The following is a 19,415-nucleotide window of genomic DNA, read 5'->3' as shown; positions in this document are numbered from 1 at the left end:
ACTATTTATGTCCCTTTTTGCCCTCTTGATTTCTCCCTTAAGTATACTCCTATTGCCCTAATACATCTCGAGGGATTCACTCAATCCGAGCTGTCTATGTCTCATACATGCCTACATCTTTTTCTTAACCAGAGCCTCATTTCTCTAGTCATCCAATATTCCCTACGCTTACTAGTCTTGCCCTACACACTAACTGTCACACTTACTGTCTCTGAACTCATAATCTAATTGGTAAAGGCCTCCTGTTTCCCAACTGTCCTTTTACCTGTGAGTAGCCTCCTCCAATCAACTTTTGAAAGTTCCTGTCTAATACCGTCAAAATTGATCTTACTCCAATTTAGAAATTTAACTTTTAGATCAGGCCTAACTATTTTAAAACTAGTCGAATTATGATCACTTGTCCCAAAGTGCTCCCCCACTGACACATCAGTTACTTGCTCTGCCTTATTTTCAACAGACAATCAAGTTTTGCTCCTTCTCTCATAGATACATTCACATATTGAATAAGAAAGTTTTCTCATGCAATCTTAACAAAATCCTCCCTGTTCGAGCCCTTAACGCAACGGCAGACCCAGTCTATATTTGCAAAGTTAAAATCCCCTACCATTATAACCCTATTACTCTTACAAACATCTGAGATCCCCTTACAAATCTGCTTCTCAATTTCCTGCTGACTATTTGGGCGTCCAATAATACAATCCCAATAAGATGATCATTCCTTTCTTATTTCTCAGTTCCACCCAAATAACTTTAGTGGACAATCTCCCATGAACATCCTCCCCAAGTACAGCCATAATGTTATCCCTAACCAAAAGCACCACTCTTCTCTTGCCTCTGTTTTTATCGTTCCTATAACACCCTGGAACATTAAGTTTCCAGTCCATCCCTGAACCACATTTCTGTAACAGCTATGATATCCCAATCCCATGTTCCCCACCAACGCCAAGTTCATCTGCCTTTCTTGTCAGGCCTCTTGCTTGAAATACATGCAGTTTAATTTATCAGTCTTACCTCATTCTCTGACTCGATTATTTGACTTTCTCACCTTATCGACTGCACCAGCCTTAGCCTTTTCTCAGTACCAACCAACACCCACACCCCCACCACCCCCACCCCAACCCCACCCCTCATAGAAGTTTAAAGCCTCCGAAGTACACCAGATGTTCCCATGAGGATATTGGTCCCCTTCCAATTCATGTAGAAGCGTCCCTCTTATAGTTATTTCTACCAATAAGGAGATCCCAATAGTCCAAAAATGTGAATCCTTGCCCCTGTACCAGCTTCTCAGCCGCACATTCATCTGCTCTATTCTCCTATTCTTACTCTCATTAATGTGAGGCACCAGTAGCTGTCAGGTATTACTACCCTCAAAGATCTACTTTTTAACTGCCTGCCTAGTTTCCTTTATTCTCTGTGCAGAACCCCATCTCTTTCCCTATCTAAGCTGTAGGTACCAATGTGCAGAACGACCTCCTGCTGATCACTCTCTCTTTTCTGAATACTCTATAGACTCTTCAAGATATCCGTGACCCTAGCACCAGGGAAGCAACACATCATCCTGATATCTCACTGACAGCAACAGAAATGTCTTTCTGTACCCCAGACTAGACTGTCCCCTATTACAACTGATCACATGAAACCTGACAAATCCCTCATTACAGTAGAACCAGTCAAGGTACGAGAAATCTGGCTGTCAGTGCTATATTTTCCTGAGAAGCTATTCCCCACTACAATTTCTAAAACAGCATATCTATTTGAGATGGAGATAGCCACAGGGGACTCCTGCACTACCTCGCTCCCTCTCCTACCATCCTTAGCGGTCAACCATCCACCTGACTAAATCTGTGGTTTTTCTACCTTTAGTTCAATCAACATTACAGAAAACATTACAATCAAAGGATAGGAAATAGTAAAATGAAAGACAGAACCTTAAGTCTGTGTTTTGCTCAGTAACTGGTAAAGAATCTGAGTCTTGGCTACCCAAAATATGAAGATTAGAAAACCATGTGAAGAAAGAATGAACAAAATTAATATTGAAGAAAAGGAAATGGAAAATGTCAGAGCTTCACATCCAGCATGTTATCAGAAACAAGTGAAGAGAAAAACATATTCAAAATGAAAGTGCTTCTAATTGATTTAGAAAATCATTATAAGCAACGAGACACACTAAGGGACATGAAAATATCTAAGGGTTATGTTTAATCAATGGCCTGGAATTATTCCATGTGACATAGAGATTGAAGTTGTAGGCCCAACAAATTCTGGGATTCCTCCTCCATTCACACTGACAGAAATCGGCAGTGGTAAAGATTGAAATGGTTGACTCCACTGAAGAATTTCAGATCCCACTCCTCCCCCATTTAAATTTCAATGGAGTTGGGCAAATTTCAACAGTGATGTGATTTACACCAGCTCAAAGCTGTTGCAAACCATAGGAAAAGTCCTGGTTTGGAAGCAGAAACCATTTGATACCCAAGAAAAGAGAAGGGTTAACAACAATGAAATAGCGTATAAGTTTTGTATGTTTTTAATACAGTGATTAATGATAGGACTTTATTCCGAAAAGAGAAATTATCATTAAATCACCCAGCATTGTGAAACGTCTTCAAGTGATTAGAGTACATTATCTGCCGGATGATGTGTTCCTTTGCACTGAACAATTTTGAAATTCAGATCTGACTGTGTCAATCGTTCTCTGTGCTTTAAACAGACATGCAGCTACAGTAGCTCAGAGGGAAATAATGAGGTCCTGCGAAGACTTAGACCAAAAAAATTAACATTGTCCACTATGCACCTGGACCATAAAGTCAGTATATGGCCAATATCTACTAACATAATAGAATCTCACGGTGATAAATTTGCCACTTTTCTCCTCTCTCTTGCTGAAACATGGCTAATTAGATCTGGTGTTCTCCATGGATTATACTTAGTGAGATACCAACCATCGGTTTATGAGAAATCTGTATTGAGATTTGGTACCCTCCACAGGTAAAAGCATTGAGATCCAGTACTCAATGCACGGAGCATTATGACCTCAAAACCACCAGTGTGCCAAAGTCTTAAGTTATAGAACCATCACATGCTGGTTGGCATCTTTATTTCCTCCCGATTTGGAGATGCCGATGTTGGACCGGGGTGTAAAAGTTAAAAATCACACAACACCAGGTTATAGTCTAATAGGTTTAACTGGAAGCACTAGCTTTCGGAACGCCGCTCCTTTATCACAACGACCTGATGAAGCAGTGGCACTCCGAAAGCTGGTGCTTCCAATTAAACCTGCTGGACTATAACCTGCCGTTGTGTGATTTTAACTTTATTTCCTCCCAGAAGAGTTATTAGTCTTACCCAAATTGTTAAATAACTTCAATGACAAATGAAGTTAGATCTCACGAGTGGAAGATAAGGTGGCATTGGAAACAACATTTAAGTACATGGCTTAATTTTTAGCAGCTCATTACTGGCACAGAACAAGTTCCGTCTACCTCAGTGTGCAAGCGTGTATTAGTCATACAATAAAAGCTGAAAAACATTATCAAGATTCATCATTGCTGGCTGGTTATAGAGGAATGAGAACATTACACAATTTAAACAAAGTTGAGAGTGTGGTGCTGGAAAAGTACAGCAGGCCAGGCAGCATCCAAGGAGCAGGAGAATTGACGTTTTGGACAAGAGCCCTACATCAGGAAACATTGATGAAAGACTCTTGCTTGAAACGTCGATTCTCCTGCTCCTCAGATGCTGCCTGACCTGCTGTGCTTTTCCAACACCACACTCTCAACTCTGATCTCCAGCATCTGCAGTCCACACTTTCTCCACAATTTAAACAAAGACCTTTTTACAATATTTACACAATTTCTTTTGGTTTAATAAATATCTTTTGTATGACTTAGCAACATTTATATTTACACTGCTCTTTAAGGGTAACAACTCATCAAGTAATAATTCAATACCCAAAAATTTCAGATTTTACTCACCTGCATTTCTTCATCATAAAGGTCATCATCACATTCACCCATGGGATCCATCATATGTCCTGGTGGTCCATGTCCTGGTGGTCCATGTCCTGGCCCAGGTCCATGACCAGGGGATCCATATGATGGTCCTGGTCCAGGCCCATGCCCAGGGGATCCATACCCTGGACCAGGCCCATGCCCTGGTGGTCCAAGATTAGAACCAGGTCCATGTCCAGGACCGGGACCGTGACCTGGAGGGGGTCCATGCCCTGGACCGGGTCCATGGCATGGAGGCGGGCCATGTCCTGGCCCAGGCCCATGGCATGGAGGAGGCCCATGTCCTGGTCCTGATCCTGGTCCATGACCTGGGGGACCATGTCCCTGGGGGCCATGCACAGGCCCTGGCCCATGTCCTGGAGGTCCATGTTCTGATGGTCCATGACCTGGCCCCGACCCATGTCCTTGTGGTCCATGCACTTGGCCATGTGTTCCTCCTCTGCCTCCTCTTCCACCCCGTCCCCTAGCCCTTCCTCGGCCACCTCTGCCTCGCATACCACGTCCTCTACCAGCACCTCGACCAGGACCTGCAGAAACAATAGAATTTATAGTCAGAATAAAGTCAGGATAGAACAAAAATGGACACAACTGACTGAAAAGCAAACTGGAATAATAATGAACAAGTTAAATAAATAATAATGTCTGCAATGGGATGCAAAATAAAGTCGAGCAAAGTTGCAACATATTGGACTCGAAACATTAATTTTGTTTCTCTCTTTGCAGATGCTGCCAAATCTATTACGTTTCTCCAGCACTTTACTTTCATTACACCATAATACTGTTTTTATTAGTAATGATCATTTTACTGAAGAGAATATGTCCTATAAGTTAGGAGTATAATGAAATAACATCCACTTGCCAGATGATGGCAGCTCCAGTAACACTCAAGAAGATTGTCACCACTGAAGACAAAGCAGACCACCAAATCAGCACCACCAGCATGCCCCCAGCGACCCAAAACCAAAAACACGTATCCCTACCACCACCAGGGGGAACATATGTCAATCTTGAATTTAGGAATATGTGAAAACATGAAAATCGTGGTGATAAATACAGAATCAGAAAGCTGCTTCAGTACTAATCAATTGGGTCAATATGCTAAAGACTGGCAAATGGAGATTAATTTGGATAAATGTGAGGTATAGCATTTTGGTAAAACAAACAAGGGTAGACTTATACAATTAAATGCAGGGTTTTGGGTAGTGCTGTAGAACCTATAGATTCAGGTACATAATTCTTTGAAGGTTGCATTACATATAGATAGGGTAGTTAAGATGTTTAGAATGCTTGCCTTCATTGCTCAGACCTTTGAGGAGAGGAGTTGGAAAGTCATGTTGAAATTGTAGGTGGCCTTGGTGAGAACACTGTGTCCCGTTCTGGTCTCCCTGTTATAGGAAGGATACTATTAAGCTGGAGAAGGTTCAGAAGAGATTTACCAGGATACTGCCAAGAATGGAGAGTTTGAGTTATAAGGAAAGGCGGGATAAGGTTGGAACTTTGTTCACTGGGGCTTAGGAAGTTGAAGGGTGACCTTATCGAGATTTATATCATGAGGGCTATAGATAAGGTGAATTGTAGGTGTCTTTTCCCTGGAGTGGGGATTTCAAGCTAAGAGGAGAAAGACTTGGGGGGGGACGCAAGGTTTTTACACTGCAAGTGATTCATATGTGGAATGTACTTCCAGAGGAAGTGGTGGATGCGGTTCCAACATTTTAAAAAACATTTAGGTAAGTACATGAATAAGAAATGTTTGGAGATATGCACCAAGCGCAGGCAGGTAGTAGTTAAGTTTGGGATTATGGTCAGCATGGACTGGTGGAACCAAAGGATTTGTTTCTGTGCTGTATGACTCAATGACTCTATAATAATGTGTATGAAAGAAATAATGTGGTGAGAAATAAGATGCTTCGTAAAATTTTATTGGATCAACATAGTTGAAATTCACATCTGTGCTGGCATGGGCAGTCCATGCAAAGAATTTGTATGAAAGATTGGGGCTACACTTCACATCAATAGGTTTTTGGGAGAAGTCAAAAATTCCTTCAATAATGAGCCATCATCCGTCGGCGTGGGATCAGACTATATTTAGTTCCGCATTTTTGTAAGCACTTGAATGCCCAGCTTTCAAATTGAGGGGGATTCATTAAGGCTGAGTTTCAGAGAAATTTAATGAGCCTTATAGCATCATATAAGGCCATGAGAAATAAATTTCAATCCAAGGGACATGGTGTAATACAAAAGAGAGTGGCAGAAAAAGTGGAAAGATTGTGATGAAAAACAATAAATTTACAATAAAGCAACAAAATGAATAGGGTGTATTCTTCAAGTTTAATATGCACTGATGGTATAAAATGTTGAGGTACCATGCATTTCACATGCCCACTACATTGGGCAATGCTGAGAATCAGATGACAGACACTGAATTGCCAATTGAGGATGAGCAAGGAGATACAGAAATCCAGGACAAAGCTATCGATCGCAGAGGACAAGAACCAAAAGTAGGCACCAAAACAAAAAATACCAAAAGAGTCTAATGAATGAAGGAATGTTACCATTATAGGAACAGCAGGGAAAGGCAGCATAAGTACAGACATTGGTTAAATGTGCAAGATGAGGAATAGAAAGTAATATCCATAGATTGGCAAAGAAAATGAACGTGGCCCATGTAAAGATTATTAACTTGTGAAAGGAATTCTACTCATAGGAGGGTGAGATTGTGAAGCAGTAGTCCTGAACAAGGTAGGACAACTTGCAGAAATCATAATTCTGAACTATAGTCTCTGGTCCATAAACCTCAAACATGAATTCTGATTTCTCTCCAAAGATGCTGAGAGACCTGCTGAGTTTTTCCAGCAATTTCTGTTTTTGTTTCTGATTTCCAGCATCCTCAGTTCTTTTGATTAAATTCTCTGCAGTGTGTAAACAGGCCATTTGGCCGAACAAGTCCACACTGACCCTCCAAAGAGCAACCCAGACCCACTTGCATACCCTATATTTATCCTGACAAATGCACTTAACACTATGGGCAATTTAGCACGGCCAATTCATTTGGCCTGCACATCTTTGGATTGTGGGAGGAAACCGGAGCAGAGACAGGGAGAATGTGCAAACTCCACACAGACAGTCGTCTGAGGCGGGAATTGAACTCAGGTCCCTGGTGCTATGAAGCAGCTAACCACTGAGCCACCATGCTACCCCAATTTTGGTGTACTGTTTCCAGAGATCCAAGGGGAGAGATACAAAAAGGTCCACAGGGGTACTTTTTTCACACAGAGGGTGATGAGTGCATGGAATGGGCTGCCAGAAGTAGTGGTGGAAGCAAGTACAATTTCATCATTTAAGAAACATTTAGACACATACATGGATGAGATAGGTATAGAGGGATATGGACCAAATGCAGGCAGATGAGACTAGTTTAAATTGTGAAAACTGGACAGCATGGTAAGTTAGGCCAAAGGGCCTGCTTTCATGCTGCAGACCTCTGTGATTCTGTCACTGTTTGACAAGAACAAGGAGTGGGAATTCTATGGGAAGTTCATGACTTTATGATCAAGATACTTCAGTGGTTATAAACAATTTGGAAGGTAAATTAATAACAGAGCCATAAAAAGAGTTGAACAGCTAGGATGAATTTGGTTCAGTAAATAGCCAACCTTATTAGACAGATGAAGATGCTAAGAAAAAGCGCCCCCTGATGGGACATATAAGACTAAAGCCATTCCAGTAGCATGGGATTTTGATGTAAGACTCAGTGATCAAGATATTGAAGAGGGTTCTCCCCCTACAAGAAAAATGAACTTTAAGATCTTCTCAGCCCTTTTAACAACATACCCCTGGGAATGTAAGCCAATCAATATAAAGGTTGTATTTCCAGAAGGTGAAAAGTATTAAAAGGAAGCATTTCTGAAAACACCTAAAGAAGGTGATCAACAGAATCATAGAGTTATTATGACACAAGAAGAGGCCTTCCCACTATTGATTATGCACCAGCTCCCTGAATAAGCATTATAACTAAGTGTCACCCTCTGTCCTTTCCTCATAATTGTGAATATTTATTTTAAGTTAATTTAAATAACCATCCAATGCCTTCTTCAATGCATACAGAAGGGAAGTTTTGGAAGTTAAGCCAGTGTTCTTAAAAGGTGAATGTGCAGGGAGGGTCTAGTATTTCTCAGTTAGGTGCTGTCCTGCTGGAAATTGGTTGGATCACATAGTTCTGGCAGGCAATTTATAACGCACATTACTGATTTTCTGTGGAAAGGTTCTATGGATTTTGGTAGTGTGAAAGAAAAAGTAAAAATTAATTTTAAGGTTACAATCAGGCTTGGGGGTCATTAAACACACAAACTTACATATAACCAGAATAAATCACATGTAACACTTAATTCAACAGTCTTGCTTGGAAAGTATTTATCTCATCCTGATACATCAGGCCAAGTCCTCCAAGAAAAATGATTTAGCACTAAGGAAAGAAACACATCAATTAAGATATTTAACTGATTGTGCACTCAGGCTAGAGCCAATGCTAGTTACGGTGTATTGCAGCAGAGTGTTTTTTTTAATTCATTCATGGGATGTGGGTATCATGAGCTAGGCCAGAATTTAACTTCTATCCCTAATTGCCCAGAAGGCAGTTGAGAGTCAACCACTTTGCTTTGAGTCTGGGGTGACATGTAGACCAGAACAGCTATGAATAGCAGATTTCCTTCCCTAAAGGACATTAGTGAACTAGATGTGTTTTTCCTGACAATCAATGATAGTTTCATGGTCATCATTAGATTTTTATTTACAAATTATCATTGAATTCAAATTCCAGCATTTGCTAAGGCGATATTTGAAGCTAGGTCCCCAGAACATTACCTGTTCCTTTGGACTAATAGTCAAACAATAACAGCACTAGACCATCGCCTATTCTAAATAAGTACAATGATGAAGCAGGCTATTGATGAGGAAGCCTTGAGAGCAAATAAAACACTAATGAAATTAGGTTTAGAAAAATGAACGCTCAGGTTTCCAGCCTTGGGTAATTCAGATGACAAGAAGCTAATTCTTTCCAGTTATGCTTCACAGGTCAATCTTCTAGTGGGATCTTCTGAGCATGGCAGGATCTGTCATATTCTTGGTGGATTACTACAATAAGTGTTGTTTGCTGACAGTGTTGAATACCAGTTACTAATTGTCAAGCCTGCTTTACAAAAAAGGCACTTGCTTCAAGAAATTATTGAAGATCCTTGAAAAGAGAAGTTACAAGAATATGAAGAAAAATAAGTTAAACTTCATGAGTGTTTTTGTTTGTTTAAAGAAAGGGAAGGTTTTTAAAGTATGTACAGTATGAAACAAACATTCATTTTTCATCAGTTTCTGTTGATTGTTTGTATGTCTTTAAAAGCTTTATGTAAATATAGTTAGGTGGTTGTTTTTGGCTGGAACGTACAGTATGGGCCAAAGGGCCTTTTTCTGTGCTGTAATATTTTTATTACAGGTTGCCTCTGAATCTCTCTCTAGAAAAGCAGGGTTTGAACCCTGCAATGTGTCAGCATTAAGCTGATCCCCAATCTAGTTGCTTAATCAACTGACCTACCTGCCTCCCTCAACTTTTCTATGGTGTAGGTGTTTGTGGCTCTTTAAGAGGAATCTGTCAGTACACTAAGGGTTAAGTGCTGATTGAAGTAGTGGTCCAAATGAGGTTTGTGGCATACTGTCAGTGTCCCTACATTTTGACTAAAAATAGTTCAATAAAGGTGACACTGAGAGATGTGGTATGAGATATATAGCTGTTAAATAATAAACCTTATCACAAGGGAAAGGCTTCTTGAGTTCTGACTCACTGGGAGATTGAGATCCCACTGAACATTAAGGTGTACCATAAAAGAGCTCAGGTCAAGAAATTCAAGAATGGAATTTCAGAGTTTCGGACACAAATAATTTCATTGTTGGAATGATGAAAATTTAGACTGTGCAGGAGGTCAGATTGGAGAAATGCAGAAACCTGCATGCAGAACTGGAAGACATCATAGAGATGGGCAGGACATTGAGACTCTGCAATTCTAATACCCCAAAACCAAAGAAAAGACCACTCCCAGGGCTAGGATGTCACCCAATAATTTATAGTGGAACAAGTTTAGAATGGGGACAGATTAGTGGTTTAATGTTAAGCTCTGACAGTTAAACCTTGTGCCTTGTCACAGATGAATAGTTAACCAACAGGTTAATTACAATACACCCAAATATTGGCCACCACCTCAGAATATGGAAAATAAATTAAAGGTAAAGAAAGGAACACACAAAATTTCAACTTTCTACAAGCTATACCTGATGCTCCACGCCCCCTATTGTGTCCCATTGGCATATGGGACTGCTGCTGGTGGTGTTGATGCTGTTGCTGAGAAGCCTCCTTTGCTTTCCTGTACTGGCTCAACTCCTTGGCAAAATCATCATAATCTTCTTCTTCCTCATCTGGTACTTCCTCGTCCTCTTCCTCATAGTCAACGTACTGATCATCCTCATACTCCTCATACATGTTATAGTTCATCTTTTCAGCTTTCACATATGTCTTCTTTGGTAATGGAGCCCCTGACGGGGATGGATAAGGTGGCTGCATTAAGCATAGAATAAAATGTAATTAGTTCAAGCACAGAAAAACAGTGACTTACCAAAGCACCAGAAATGACATAACAGTTGCACATTTGTTTGGTAAGTTACCATTATGGCACAGAATTGGAAAATACAGTTTTGTACCAATAACCCAGAATGTGAGCTCCAAACCTTAGTCAAATCAGCAACTGAAGGTGTAGGGCAGAAATGAACCACATCAGTAAAGTAAATATTGATAACACAGTGGTCCAGGACATTCAGCCTCAGACCTTCAAGTGACCATCCTCCAAGGTGGACTTCAGGACAGGCAGCAGAGGAAAGTGGCCGAGCAGGGGATGATAGCAAAGTTTGGTACCCATAGGGAAGGCCTCAACCGGGACCTTGGGTTCATGTCACATTACAGGTGATCACCATTGCACTACACACACACACAGATATTCCTGCACACACATACACACGGACACAGGTACACACAGACGCGCACACAGACACCCACACTCCCACATGCACCCCCTCACAGACATAAGACACTTTGCACTCACTACACACACACACACACACACACTTTCTCACACTCACAACCCCCACCTCAGACAGACACACACAGAGACCCACATGCACACATATATTTTGTGGGGTGAATTTGTACTTGCACAGAGTTAATTGCATTTTGCTCAAAAACTGCATATATTCATGTAGAACTCTGAGTTCAAAAACTGCATGAATTTATGTAAAACTCTGTTATCTCACTTTTTAGATTAGAATCAATCTAAACATCAGGTCATAGACTTCGAACACAAGGAGCTAACACCTTCAACATATTGTCTAGCTATCACCATTGTTAACAGCTAACCCGAGAATGCAACTTTAAAAAAAAGTTTTGTGATTTACACATGAAAGAAGTGAAACTACCACTGTATTCTAACAGATGAAAGGCCTAACAGACAATCAATTTTTCAATGTATAATTTCAGTTCCATCACACTGTAAATTTTTGCTATAAATTCTGTGTTACGATCGAGCCCTCCACTATCACCTGATGAAGGAGCATCGCTCCGAAAGCTAGTGTGCTTCCAATTAAACCTGTTGGACTATAACCTGGTGTTGTGTGATTTTTAATATTGATAACACAGTAAGCTAAGACATCCTTTCATTCCCTTCGAGGGCTCTTGTGGTGCACTGGTAGCATCTATACCTCTGAACGAGGCAGTCCAGGTTCAAGTTCCATATGTTCCACAGAGGTGTGTAATGACATTTTTGAACAGATTAATTAGAAAATATCTAAAGTTAAAACCTAAAAGCAAAGGTCCTTACTGATTATGAAGTTAAAATTTCCCTTTTTGTCCCATTCACTTATCATCCTTGGAATAGTCCACATTTTCTCAATGTTTAATCTGCTTTGTTTCTTCCTCAATGTAGCCCTCCCTAACCTTATACTATTTCCCGACTTAGAGGTCAGCTGGTCCCCTGATCACGCTGGTCTGCCACATACGCTTGAGCCAGCTCACAAGCAACTTGTCAACAGTCCAGGTGGTGGATTTCTGTTCGGAAACATTCGTTTATTCTTGCAGCCCCTGAAGCACAACTGAGTTTAGGAACTTGCTATACAATAATATGTTCTGCTATAAAGCTAAAGTTCAACCACAGATTGGTACTTCACTGCGAGAATTTTATGGACAACCAGTCAATAGTTCAAAAACAATAACTGCTCGAAAGCTGAGCAGGTCTGCAGCATCTGGAGGGAGAAAATTCAGATCTAAAGAAGGGTCACAAGATCCAAAACGTCAACTCTGCTTTTTCTTCACAGATGGTCCCAGGCCTGCTGCATGAACATAGGAATTAGGAGTGGGAGCAGTGTGATGATATTATGGCATTAACAGGTGTATTTTGTCCTATTTGTTTTATGAAGAGAAGTTGAGACAGAGGTGACAAGTGGTCTATTCGAAGCCAATAAAGCGAATAGCTTGTGAGGCTTTGGGAGTTTTTAAAAAAATGTTGGAATAGAAGCAGCATGAATGGGTGGAGTCAAGGGGTTTTAATTTAGCTTTCAGTAATTGCTGGAGTTTGAAGTTAGCTGTGGAAGCTGTTACATGTCTCTGTTACAGCAAAATGCTTGAGTTCTTTCTCTCTCTCTCTGCCAAACTTTTCTCTTGATTTTCTTTTCTCTTGGACTGGAGAAACATTGCACAGGAGACAGTCTATTTAACTAAATTTGCATTTGCCAAGGGTGTGTTTATGAGATATTACCACATTGAAACAGTTGCTGTTTAGTGGTTAAATAATCTATTACTCTGTTAAGTTTTCAAACAGAGTTAAAGTTATACCAATTTATTTTTCTTTTATTTGCATTTTAACTGTAGGATAAGAATAAAAAATGTTTTGCTTAAAGCTGAGAAGCGTATCAATCGAATTACATCTGGAACATAGCACCTTACACTTGCCTTTAAATAAGATAAATGTTAGGGTCTAGGCTATCTCGTTGTTATATCTGAAGGGGGTTTGGTGTGGTCCATAACAGTAGACAATTTAGCCCTTCGACCTCACTCCCTCATTTAACTTGACCGGAAGCACATATAAGGTCTAGGCAGGTGGGAGGGACGGGGGCTTGTTGGGTCTGTATTGTCTACACTTTTGTATGTAACAGTATTGTCTAATGTACACGTCATTGTTGATGTCTCTTTATATTTTTATATATGAAACTGGGATTTGAGGTTTGTCCTCATGTCCCTGTAAACTGTTTGAACTGTGGGGTTTGGGGCCTGGCTTTGCTGCTCCTCTCCCTTGTAAAATTGCTGTCTTTTGTATGCAGCTGTAAATGTAACTGTTTGTTGTATACTGTTTTTGTAACTTGTTTAATAAAAATAAAAAAAAATATAAGGTCTAGGCAGCTAAGAACAGAACAGGCCCTGGAAGAATATTGGAAGAGTGGGACAGGTCTTAAACGAGGAATCAAGCGGGCTAATAGGGATCATGAAATAGCTTTAGCGAGCAGAATTAAGGAGAATCCCAAAACATTTTATTCTTATATAGGAAGCAAGTGGGTAACTAGACAAAGGATTGGTCCACTAAAGGATAACAAAGGAAGGCTGTGTATTGGACCTGAGAGAATGGGTGAGATTCTGAATGATTACTTTGCATCATTGTTCACTGAGGAGAGGAACATGATTAATGTTGAGATTAGAGATAGAAGTTTGATTAGTCTGGATCACGTTGACATAAGTAGGGAAGATGAGTTGGGTAGGTTAGGGTTATTAAGGTGGACAAATCCCCAGGACTGGATTGGATCTACCCCAGATTGCTGAGGGAGACAAGAGAGGAAATAGCTGGGGCCCTGACAGATATCTTTGTGGCATCCTTAAATACAGGTGAGGTGCCGGAGGACTGGAGGGTTGCTCATGTTGTCCCCCTGTACAAGAAGGGTAGTAGGGATGTTCCGGGTAACCACAGACGAGTGAGCTTGACGTCGGCGGTGGGAAAGTCGCTGGAGAAGGTACTGAGGGATAGGATCTATTTATATTTAGAAAAGAATGGGCTCATCAGTGATAGGCAACATGGTTTTGTGCGGGGGAGATCATGCCTTACCAACTTAATAGAGTTCTTCGAGGAAGTGACCAAGTTGATAGATGAAGAAAGGGCTGTTGATGTCATATACATGGACTTTAGTAAGGTGTTCGATAAGGTTCTCCACGGTAGACTAATTGAGAAAGTGAAGTCATATGGTGTGCAGGGTGTTCTAGCTAGGTAGATAAAGAACTGGTTGAGTAACAGGAGACAGAGTAGTAGTTGAAGGGAGTTTCTTGAAATGGAGAAAGGTGACAAGTGGTGTTCCATAGGGGTCAGCGTTGGGGGCACTGTTGTTTGTAATAAACCTAAATGATCTGGAAGAGGGCACTGTTGTTATGATCAGCAAGTTTGCAGATGACACAAAGATTGGTGGAGTAGCAGAAAGCATAAGAGACTGTAAGAGAATACAGGAGGTTATAGATAGACTGGAGAGTTGGGCGGAAAGGTGGCAGATGGTTTTCAATCCAGACAAATGTGAGGTGATGAATTTAGGCAAGACTAATTCTAGAGCGAATTATACAATGAACGGAAGGGCCTTGGGAAAAGTTGATGGGCACAGAGATCTGGGAGTGCAGGTCCATTGTACCCTGAAGGTTGCTGCACAGGTGGAAATGGAGTGGTCAAGAAGACATATAGTATGCTTGCCTTCATTGGACAGGGTATTGAGTATAAGAGCTGGTAAGTCATGTTAAAATTGTACAAGACATCGGTTCGGCCGCATTTAGAATACTGTATACAGTTCTGGTCGCCACATTACCAAAAGGATGTGGACGTTTTGGAGGGGGTGCAGAGAAGGTTTATGAGGATGTTGCCTGGTATGGAAGGTGCTAGCTATGAAGAGAGGTTGAGTAGGGTAGGTTTATTTTCATTAGAAAAAAGGAGATTGAGAGGGGACCCGATTGAGGTTTACAAAATCATGAAGGGTATAGACAGGGTGGATTGAGACAAGCTTTTTCCCAGGGTGAAGAACTCAATAACGAGAGGTCATGCTTTCAAGGTGAGAGGTGGAAAGTTTAAGGGGGATACATGCAGCAAGTACTTCTCACAGAGGGAGGTGGGCGTTTGGAACGCGTTGCCAGCAGAGGTGGTAGAGGGAGGCACGGTAGATTCATTTAAGATGCGTCTGGATAAATGCATGAGTAGGTGGCAAGTAGAGGGATATAGATGCTTAGGAATTGACCGACAGGTTTAGACATTACATTCTGATCGGCTCAGGCTTCGAGGGCTGAAGGGCCTGTTCCTGGGCTGTAAATTTTCTTTGTTCTTTGATCTTGTCCTGGTCTCAACTCCAATTTCGTACTTGCTCCCCAAAGCCATTTATCCCATTCTTCATCAGAAACAGATCTATTTCTTCCTTGAATATGTTGATTGATTCTGCCTCAACTGCACACTGGGACAGTGTGTTCCACAGATTCATAACCCTCTGAGAGAAGTAGTGTCTCCTCATCTGGTTTTGAGCCTAGCTCCTCTCACTCAATATCAAGACCTCTTGTTTGAGACTATGGGGAACATTGTTAAACATCCATATAATCAATTCCCTTTAGCATTTTATAGATCAGAATCATATCCCCTCTCATTCTTCTGAAGTCTAGGGAGTACAAGCCCAAACTGTTCAACCGCTCCTTGTATGACAGCTCTTTCATCTTTGGAAACAATCTGGTGAACTTCCTCTGAAATGCCTCCAGTGCCACCACATTCTTCCTCAAATAAGGAGATCAAAATTGTATATAATACCCCAGGTGTGGTCTCATCAATGCTTTATGTAATTGTAACAATACTTCTTTACTTTTATAATCCAGTCCTTTTGGAACAAATGCCAAGATTCCATTTGCCTTTCTTACGATATGCTGCGCCTGCGCACCCATTGTTTGCGATTCACGCACAAGGCTACCTAGATCCCTCTGCACTGATGCACTTTGATTGTGATTCCCATTTAAAATAATAATTTCCCCTTTTATTTTTCCGGCCAAAATGGAATCTTTTCCAGCAATTTTGTTTTTGTTTCTTACTTACAGCATCTGCAGTTCCTTGGTTTTTTTTTACTCAGTGATTCAGGTAAGTTGGAATACTCAGTTATAATGTTCTAACTTCGCAAATAAAATCATATTATCTCTTCTCTCAGACTCTTCCCATAAATTGTATTGCTCTCTCTCTCTCTCCATCACCAAATAAATAGTTTGGGAAGATTCTGCACCATCCCCTGCTGATTCTTTCTGAATTCCTGCTTCAATCTATTACCAAGTAAGCAAGAGAATTTACTATTGCTTGTTATTAACTATAGAGAGAATCATTTCTCCATCATCTCCCTGTTAAATCAATACAACAAAAAAAAACTCACAAGGAAGAAAAGAAGAGTGGATGGATTAAAAAAAGAACATACCAGTAAAACAAGATCTGGAACAATAGCAGCAATAATTAATTAGGAAATGAATTGACAGAGGACAAGTACAGAAGTTAAGAAGAAAGGAAATCATAGAGTGTGGAAACAAGTCATTTGGCCCAATAAATCCACAGTGACCCTCCAAAGAGTAACCCACCCAGGCAAGTACCCAACCCTATTACTCTAAATTTCCCCTGACTAACCCACCTAGCTTGCACATCCCTCAATGCTATGGGCAATTTAGCATGGCCAATTCACTTAACCTGCACATTTCTGGACTATGGGAGGAACGCACACAAATATGGGTTAAAAGTGCAAACTCCACACACACAGTCACCTGAGGCTGGAATCGAACCAGAGTCCCTGGCACTGAGAGGCAGCAGTGCTAACCACTGAGCCACCATGCCACCCTATTTTCTATACTTCACTATTCATTGGCATAATGTAGTTAACTTACCCTGATTGAAGTGAGCCAGAATATTTTATAATGATGTCAACCATGATCAGTGGAATCGTTCTTAGGTTGAAGTCTCACTATAGAGATCTGAGTACAAAACTGAAATGGGTATTGTGGTACAGTCCCGAGAGAATTAACCATAGTTGGAGGTGCTACACTTCTGATGAGATTTTAAACCAAGACCCTCCCAGATGGACCTAAAAGATCCCATGGCAGTGGTGCTCTGATCAACTTTTGTACCTCAACAAACATCACCAGATCAGATTATGTGGTATAATTTTACTGTTGTTAGTGAGACATTGCTGTTTCAGCATTACTACACTGCCTATACCTTAAAATATGACTGGTTGACTGTAAAGCAAATTGAGACACTCTAACATCTTAAAAGGCATTATGCGAATGCCAGTCTTTGTCTTCAATTCTTAAACAAGCTCTAGTTCTCAATGTTTATTCAGTTACATTTAGGCAGAGTCTTGGGGGAATATAGTGATTTATTTCTCAAAATAGCACATCTGCATTATTTTAAAAATAAATCTAACATAGTATTTCTAATATCTCCTAAATACCAACAGGAAATTCAAATCTTGCACTAAAAAGTTCACTAAAACTCTTAACCAACGGATGTTACAAAACCTAATTTTGAACGATAATGGCAGCATGAGAGATATGCTCCCCAAGTAAGGGTTGGGATTGTTGTGTCACATTTATGGAAATGGAGTATAAAAAATAGGATAGAGTGGCTAGAACAATGAGACCATGCCCAGAATTTAAGCTGTACAGCCGAGAAAAATGGATTACTTGCTCCGTTGCATCAAAGCCAGTCATTAAGTGCCTATCTACTCCAATCCCATTTGCCCGGACTTAGCCCGCAGCCTTGTATGGTACAGCATTTCAAGTTCTCATTTAAATAAGTTTTCAATGTTTCTGCCTCTACTGTCCTTTGAGGCAGCAAATTCCAAATATCAAAAAATTCTTCATTAAACGCCATCTTAACCTCTTGCTCCTGACCTTAAGTATATGGCTTCTGATTACTGACCCCTCTACGAGGGGTTAAGTTTCTCCCTATCCATGCCTCTTAATTTTATCGATCGCAATCAGCTTCCTCCTTACACTACACTTCTCTATTCTATTTGCATAGTTGCAACGTTCCAGCTCAGGTAACATCCTGGTGAATCAACTCTAACTAGAACTGGAAGCACTGGAACAATCTTGGAATTGCTGCAACACAGACCATTTGACCCATCATGTTTCTGAATGAGCAATTCAGCTAATGTCATCCTCTTGGCTTTTCCCAATAACCCTGATTCTTTCTTTTTCAGATAATGATCTAATTCCGTCTTGAATAGAGTCATAATAAAACCAGCTCCCTGGCATATATTTACATTCTTTAATACAAAGTAAACGGAGAGAGTATTTTAAGAGCAAGTGATGGCAAGGCAGCTTGGCCAGAGGTAAGTTGCTCCTCTCCTTTGAGTTGTGGGAAATCAGGGACACTTCCTGTGTACATGGTGATCATGTGTGCAGCACATTTCCAGCTGCAGCTACTGATACCCACTTCTCAGATGAAGTCACTGTGGAGGATCGGCAAAGCTGAGATCTTTGTGGTTAACTCCTACAGCGAGGTGGTCACACTGCAGAAGCAAGAATGAAATGGCTGATCAAAGTCCCAAGGTGTGCAGATAGAGTGCAGAGGCATGGCATTTAGATGGGGGATCAGTCATGATCATATTGAATAGTGAAGCAGGCTTGAAAGGCTTAATGGCCTATTCCTGCTCCTATTCTCTAGGTTTCACACTGTGAATGTCAAGGCTGGGGTCCTTGCTCTTGTACTCTATACCTTTGCTACTAAAGGAAAGTATCCCCTAAGCCTTTTTAATCACCCAATGTATCTGCCTGTTACCTTCAGAGATCTGTGGATATGGACAGCATGGTCCCTCTGATCATCAATAATTTCCAGGATTTTACCATTCATTGTGTAATCCCTTGCCTTATTAGACTCCCTGAGTGCACTACTTCACACTTTTCTGGGTTGAATTCAATTTTGCACTGCTCTGCCCACCTGAGCAGTCTACTGATATTCCTCTGTAGTTTAAGGGTAGTCTCTTCCCTGCTTACCATTCTATCCATTTTTGTGTCATCTATGAACTTCCTGATGGCAAAATTAAAGTTCAAATCATTATGTACAGCACAAACAGCAAGAGCCCTAGCACCGAGCCCTGTGGAACCCCACGGAAAACAGACTTTTTGTCTCGTAAGCATCTCTCCATCATCACCTCAACTTCATGACCTTCAACGAGTGTTGGATCAGGGTGCCACTTTTCATTGCACCCCATCGGCTCTTACTTTCTAACCAGTCTGCCAAGCCAGCTTTATCAAGAGTCTTGTTAAAGTCATGTAGACTACATTAAACA

The 19,415-nt window shown here is 40.8% G+C and overlaps 1 protein-coding gene across 1 annotated transcript in view; it reads right to left on the bottom strand.

The window, feature by feature from the left end:
* Window positions 1-19,415, bottom strand: part of zc3h4 (zinc finger CCCH-type containing 4) — a 79,349-nt gene that overhangs the window by 36,796 nt on the left and 23,138 nt on the right. Inside the window, exons 4-5 of the mRNA XM_043681006.2 lie at window positions 10,323-10,605; window positions 3,975-4,537 (exon numbers count right to left, since the gene is read on the bottom strand). Of these exons, the coding sequence (XP_043536941.1) occupies window positions 3,975-4,537; window positions 10,323-10,605 (846 nt within the window). The remainder of the gene's footprint in view (window positions 1-3,974; window positions 4,538-10,322; window positions 10,606-19,415) is intronic.

The sequence above is a fragment of the Chiloscyllium plagiosum genome, unplaced genomic scaffold (genome assembly GCF_037043375.1).
Source record: "Chiloscyllium plagiosum isolate Xiang-an unplaced genomic scaffold, Cpla_swu_hap1 HiC_scaffold_47, whole genome shotgun sequence".
In the NCBI taxonomy this organism is placed as follows: domain Eukaryota; kingdom Metazoa; phylum Chordata; class Chondrichthyes; order Orectolobiformes; family Hemiscylliidae; genus Chiloscyllium; species Chiloscyllium plagiosum.
The sequence above is the reverse complement of the archived record's forward strand: the minus strand, read 5'-3'. Positions and strand labels throughout refer to the sequence as shown.